Below are 6,435 nucleotides of genomic sequence, written 5' to 3'. Positions count from 1 at the left end.
CTAAAGAGATTCTAGTGAAACGTTTTCAAAGATAAGTAAATGCCTTTGAGTACAACAAAGAGTCAAGCAACTCTACAAATGTTCTAAATCTTAGGGTCCATAAAAATGGATCAGGTAATGAATCAAGAGTTTGGATCATATCAAGGATTTTGGGATCCTAGTTTAGTGCCATACTGGGCCTCTACATAAGCTTAGTTACAAACTGCAGTTCCTCGTGATAAAAAAAAAAGGTCCATTATGTCATGCAATTTACATTTACGTATATAGGGAGCATACAGGATGATGAGAAGAATTCCCAGAAAACAAATCTCTAATCCTGAACATCCTCATTACATCTTCCAAACTGCACAACGTGGCTTTATTTTTGGGTAAAGGAATAAGTAAATCTAAGGCAGTTTCTGTGCAACACACTTGACAACATACATCTCAATTCAGTGCTGTACGAGTTTATTGATTGTATAAAAGAATGACATTCTTGTTGAATCACCAGGCAGCTCATTGGACATACACAAAAAGCATCATTTATTTTCTAGGAACCCCTTCAGTTCCACCCATTTACTCAACTCCCATTTCTGTACCATCCACTATACCCTGTCATTAGTAGGCATTACTCCAGAGTGAGTGCTTGCTGCACTGAATGGTCAGTGCTAGAATCTCATAGACGCCTGAACTTGGGACTGCAAAATTTATGCCAGCCTCCGATCTCTGTTCAGCTGGATCAGTTGTCCACTCAAGCTGCATTCCTCAGTCTACACAAACACTAGAATCAGTCATTTCCTATAGTTTAATAAAAAAAAGAGAGAGAAAATAAACTTTAAGTATGGCAATTCAAGTGTCAAGTGAAATAACTACACCACACACATACACACGCCATATGTATGTGATGCAGAGGGGGATATAGATACATATGTCTGAAAGTGCACGTAGAGAGGGCCTTGTGAAGGACAAAATTGGCATAATGGTATCATTAAAATTGAGAATTTTCTCTTGGGGCTACAGGCCAGGCAAGGTGGCAGTCACAATAATGTCATCATTTGGCCTTCTCTAGTTGTATCATTTTCTGTCATTTCAAATATATCATTTTTATTTGCAAAGCAAAAAAGGACTTAGCATAGTGGCAGCACAATGATTGTCAGCAAAGCGCATAATAAAAGGAAAGCAAGAGATAGGTTTGTTTGAGTAACCATTTATATAGCCTTCAAAAGGGAGTTGGGTGGACAATCAATCCACTCTGTGACAAAGCGCATAATGAAAAGGAAAGCAAGCGATAGTTCTGTTTAAGTAACCATTTATAAAAGCCTTCAGAAGGGAGTTGGGTGGACAAACAATCCACTCGGTCCCTCCATTCAAACCTCATTGAATTTAGTGAACATATGTGAAAGCAATTCACATGAGGAATGTGAAAATGGCCATAAACCCAAAAGTCTAGAGCCATTTCATCAGTGGTGAAATGTGAAGCAAAGAACATGCTGGCGATTGGTTCAAGGTCATGCAGTGCCAAACCAATTCAATAAACCACACTAGTTTACCTTAAATTGGTAAGATTTTCCTTTTGGAGACCCCTATCTAATGAAAGAAGGACTCAATGATTGAAAAATCCTAGCCTCCAATAGGCTATTTATCTATTCTCCTCTCACAAACAATCACAACTACGATTCATCTTCCAGTTGCCCCTTTTGCCTTGAAAATGAATATTGTATAATGACAAATGCTAAAAGAAAATAGGGAAAAATATGCCCTTCAAGCAGCCAACCAGTTAGCTTCTTGATGCAATTTAGTTGGGTATCATTTGATTGCATACCTGTAATTTATTTGCCATCATTAGAAGTTGTCCACATTCCTCAATCAATGCCCTTTCTTTGGTAACTATACCGGCTACTGCCGAAGCCAAAGAATTCATTTCTTCTGTCTGTTTAATAAAGATCTGATTATCAACAACAATACAACCCTCGTGTGATTTGCATTATCTATTAGAACATCATACACTTGAGGACTTATGACTTTATTTTACCTTTGGCAGGAAGCTGCAGAGAGAGGGATATGTTGCTTCTAGCACATCCGCAGCAGATTGTAGAGCCTGTTCCACCTCTCCAGTATCAGCCTGCACCATCAAACTAGACACTTCAACTAAGACACACTGAATATCAGAGCCATATATTTGTCAAAAGATCACAATTAAGCAATACCATCCAAATGTTAATATTAACAAGTAAATACTATCCAAATGTTAATACTAACAAGTAAATACATTCAGGGCTAGAAGTCGATCCTAATGTTGCTCAAACAGCCACAAACAGCTACGACATGAATCAGACAAATACAAACTATGAAGCGAGCATCTTACCCTTACATTTCCAGTCACTGGGAGTCGTAGTGTAGCATTATGTAGAGCTCCAGAAACTCCCAAAAGGGAATTTGAATAACTTTCTTCCATATTCTCCCAGCTATCCAAAAATGGCATCTGCAATCCATGAGGCAACAGAACAACTTTCAACTCCTAACAACCACTTTTCATGTCGTAATGAAATTAGTGACAGTTGTTCCATAACTACAATCGATGTACTTGATGTATCCATAAGGCCAATTTTTAGACTTAATTGCGTGCAAGTATCAAATCAAGCAGGTTTCGCATATGCAATGAGATATTTTATTAGTATGTTATAGTTGATTTGTGTTGAATCTTGATGATTTTCCAATGGGTTAAGATATACGCATCTTCTCTGGCACCCATCTGCAAATTTAGGGCCACTTGAACATTAGATTGGCCATTAGTAACTTGCGAAATTACCGGTAAGTCTCTTTCTCAACAAACATAAAGATTGATTGATTATAAACATTTAGTATGGCTTATTGCAACATCTACCTACAAAGGGGGATATAAATGAATTTGCAGCATCAAGCTGCCGAGGACCTCTGGCATTGCACCTCGACTACCTGGACTCATCTTAATCATACCATTACCATCATTCAAATCTGCCTGCTTATATATTAGTTGTCTCATTCTCACTTAGCAGCTGTCAAGAACATCTATAGGTACATTAGGTTCACTGGTTCCCACGGCATGACTGTTTCTTCGAGTCCTCTTCTTTGGGTGATCTTGTTAAGGTACAAACTACAAACTCTACAACTCCAAGTTGCAACTAACATGTTTTGATCTCATATTCACATTGAGTCACTTAGTCCAGATTGCATAAATGACTTTGTGATGCCAGCCAGTTAAGTCTGCTTTCTACAACATTGTTTCATACCAGGGATTTAAATGTTGGTGGGTCCAAATGAAATCACCCAGTTCGACCCAGAACCGGTTGGGGGTGATCCAGGACCAGCGAAGCCCATAACCACCAATTTCCACTGGTTTTCAATTATTTTTTATTTTTTTTGAGTTGTATTCATATGACAATCCATATTGTTGAATCACTGATCTGGAACTGTGTGAATCAGGAATTACTGTCCTGTCCATAATGATTCAAAGGAATGAATAAAAAGATTCTTCTCAAACTTACAGGGGTAATGCACTGGAATTATCGAAACTTGATGTCCTGTGTGATTCCTATTATGAGAATTAAGCATGGGAAATCCAGTACCAATTTGAAATATGAAACAATGTTCACTAAGGCATTCAAAAAGTACGAGACAAACCTGTCCTTCAAGAATTTTAGATAATCTTTCTGCCATCTTAAGTTGTACCAGCTCAATTCTCTTTCTTTCTACAGAATCATGCAATTTGACTATTTTAGCCCATAAAGCAATGAGACATTTCTGCATCATAAGAAATTAGAAATTTAGAACAGCTGCCACAAACTTTGATTGTAGAAATAAAAGTCAAATAACAAAATTTCTAGTACAAAATCGAAATGGGCTTCTGGTAATCTGATTCACTCAGAAAATTCTTGAGCATAGTTTCTGCAACTATTATCACTAAGAAAGAGAGATTTTTCCTTAGATTCATAAATACTCCGTTGTTTAAAAAATACTAAAAGGAATATTAACAAGATATGCTGTTGGACAGTAGCTCCCTCATGCTTAAAATCATGGAAAGCCCAGTTACCGGTACTGCTTTCTCTTCTATATTTATTTATTTATTTAGTTTTAAAAGTTGAGCTGTACTAGTTTGTTGAAGAGAGGGTTGTGAAGGCAAACCTCAGCAGAGACCCCCTGTGCCTGCAGTGCTGACTCTGCTTTAACATTTGCATATCTCCATTGCAAGTAACGATTTTGCAACAATTTCATCATGTGAACATCATCGTCATGACTCGATGCCTTCTTGACCTTCCTCATCGTGTCAGGCTGAGCCGCCTTAATCATAGAGGTGGACAAGGACGAGGCAGTTCGCATGTGTGATGGGTGAGGAGGTAGAGAGACTCCAGACCCCTTGGATGATGATGATGATGAGCAGACAAGGTATCTGGACATGACAGAAGCTTGTTTACTCATAGACTTGGCGGCGACACAACTCGAGAATGCTGAATTCAAAGAGCGACATGGACCACCGCCATCCCTTCCACCCATGGTGGGGAGCAGGTCTGCCTCTGGCATAGAAGAACGACAGGCAGATGATGCTGTCCGAAGGATCTTGGAGCTCTGAATGTTTGCTGCTATCGGAGGACTATCACATATACCTCCTCCCTGACTACTGCCAACGCTGCTTGTATCACTCCAGGAGAGATCATCCATATTAACCAGTTCTGCTATTGCTGGCGCTTCCCCACAACTATTACCCCTATTACCCAAAGAACCTGAATCCATGTGAGGTGCCGAGCTATTCTCATTAGGTTTGCGAACACCTTCTTCTACCACCACTGCTGCTGCTTTGGAGCTTGCAATGGGCTCCTTGTGACAATGAGGAGCTTCTCCACTTGTAGAAGGTACTATTGAAGAGGAGTCAGTAGGGCCTACAGGTCTTGAAGCAACCAGAGCGGCCACCTTGTTATTCTGAAGAGATCTGTGGTGCTGGATTCTTGGAATGGACCTGCTGCTCCTATCTTTAGCTTGGGGTCTTGGGGTGTCAGGCCTGAGACCAGCGCCACCATTCTCCTTGAACTGTCTTGCAGGAGCAGCAGGCCGCTTCCTCGGGGGGATGGCAGTGCCATTACCATCAGGCTTGTTATTATTAGTGGTGTGGTTGAAGAAGCATGGTGTCTCTGTCGACATGTTGACATTAGCATTGGGAGCAGAAGAAGGCCTGAGAGTGAAAGGGTGATCGTCTAAGCTCCTGGTCGTAAATGTAGCTGCCATGGCCGTTGTCAATGCCTCTGAGACGACATCGGAGGACAGGGCTTCTTGTTGCTGTTGCTGATGATCAGAGAAAGGGTGGTGTTGCGGCCTTCGAGCAGAATGGGAGCGCCTCATGAGCAGCATATCAGAGGCACCATACTTCGGAGTCGGAAGGGGAGGAGGATTAGGGCATTTGGGGTGAGGTGTCGTCATGAATCGGGAGCTCACCTCACGGATCCGCGGCCTTCTCTGAGTTGGAGGAGCATTGGCGCTGCTGACCTTTTCATTGTCAATGGTGATGGCGGGCTTCTCATCGTTGTTGATGATGGAAGGGTTTGTGATCATCCCTTCTTCACGCACCACTGCCATGGTGGATAGATGGATTGATGCCCAAAAACCTATCTTCAACCAGAGATTACTTATGGAGAGAAGGTTGAAAAGAAAAGAAAAGAAAAAAAAGAATCTTGGGGAGAGTGAAGGAGCGCAATTAACTGTGCAGAAATCAGGGGAAGGAAAGAGAAAATGGGGTGAAATCTATATGCAGAAGGCAAACTGAAGGAGAAAGAGAGTGGCAATGAGTGGATCAGCAGAGAAGATGGGGGATGTAGTCTCTATATCAAAAACCACCATGTAAAACCTTAGAGAGAGTAAGAGCCAAGTGATATTGTGGGTACCTCGTTGGCCAAGAGAGAGAGAGAGTTGCAGAGAAGAGAAGAGAAGAGAGAGAGGGAGCAGCGTTTGGGGCTTTACAGAATGGCTGGACCCCCAACGGCTCTGTCCAACGGGACTTTTCAAACTTTTCTCCCAACGGTCCATACCTCTCTCCGCAATCTTTGCTCCTTTAAAATATCATATGCTCCCTTAATCACATGCTTCATTCATTCTCTCCTCATAATTTTTGGCAGGCTATTTATCTTTGCTACAAGGTGTCTACTTCATTAACTAAGAACAAAGTTTAAAATATATTTTTTACAAGGTGTCTACTTCATTAACTAAGAACAAAGTTTAAAATATATTTTTTCCAACTTTGTGACACCCCCAAGAGATTGTTATAATTATGACCTCCTTATATCAAAGTATAAAATTTAATTTATTAACATATACTTAATAGTGGAAAAAAATTTATATAAGATTGCAACTTTAAAATGTAGAAATATAGGTGCACCTCAAAAAGTCCATCATAAAAGGTTGTTTGGATGTTGGAAAATCCTTTAATTGATC

At 40.4% G+C, this 6,435-nt stretch overlaps 1 protein-coding gene across 4 annotated transcripts; it reads right to left on the bottom strand.

Moving 5' to 3' along the window:
* Positions 1 to 218: 218 nt before the first annotated feature.
* On the bottom strand, positions 219 to 6,035 carry LOC18447378 (uncharacterized). Of its 4 annotated transcripts, none has more exons than XM_020675485.2 (6): positions 4,141 to 6,035; positions 3,640 to 3,759; positions 2,351 to 2,461; positions 2,012 to 2,101; positions 1,802 to 1,924; positions 219 to 749 (listed from the first exon to the last, which is right to left on the bottom strand). In XM_020675485.2, the coding sequence occupies exons 1-6, from the start codon at positions 5,581 to 5,583 to the stop codon at positions 687 to 689; spliced, it is 1,950 nt and encodes a 649-aa protein (XP_020531144.1). In that variant the 5' UTR covers positions 5,584 to 6,035; the 3' UTR covers positions 219 to 686. The 4 variants fall into 4 exon arrangements, with proteins under 4 accessions (XP_020531144.1, XP_020531143.1, XP_020531145.1 ...); XM_020675484.2 differs by having other exon boundaries at positions 2,345 to 2,461; positions 4,141 to 6,030; XM_020675486.2 differs by having other exon boundaries at positions 1,802 to 1,909; positions 2,345 to 2,461; positions 4,141 to 6,030.
* Between the last annotated feature and the right edge of the window lie 400 nt (positions 6,036 to 6,435).

The sequence above is a fragment of the Amborella trichopoda genome, chromosome 10, assembly GCF_054954075.1.
Source record: "Amborella trichopoda isolate Santa Cruz 75 chromosome 10, AtrichopodaSantaCruz75HAP2 v2.0, whole genome shotgun sequence".
Classification (NCBI taxonomy): Eukaryota; Viridiplantae; Streptophyta; class Magnoliopsida; order Amborellales; family Amborellaceae; genus Amborella; species Amborella trichopoda.
This window is presented reverse-complemented; position numbering and strand designations above follow the sequence as displayed.

Coding starts and splice junctions, on each gene's coding strand:
- LOC18447378 (XM_020675484.2), bottom strand. CDS start 5,583: ATGGCAGTGGTGCGTGAAGAAGGGATGATCACAAACCCTTCCATCATC. Junction 3,760..4,140: donor CACAGGGGGTCTCTGCTGAG/GTTTGCCTTCAC, acceptor CTTATGATGCAG/AAATGTCTCATTGCTTTATG. Junction 1,925..2,011: donor TCTGCAGCTTCCTGCCAAAG/GTAAAATAAAGT, acceptor GTTGATAATCAG/ATCTTTATTAAACAGACAGA.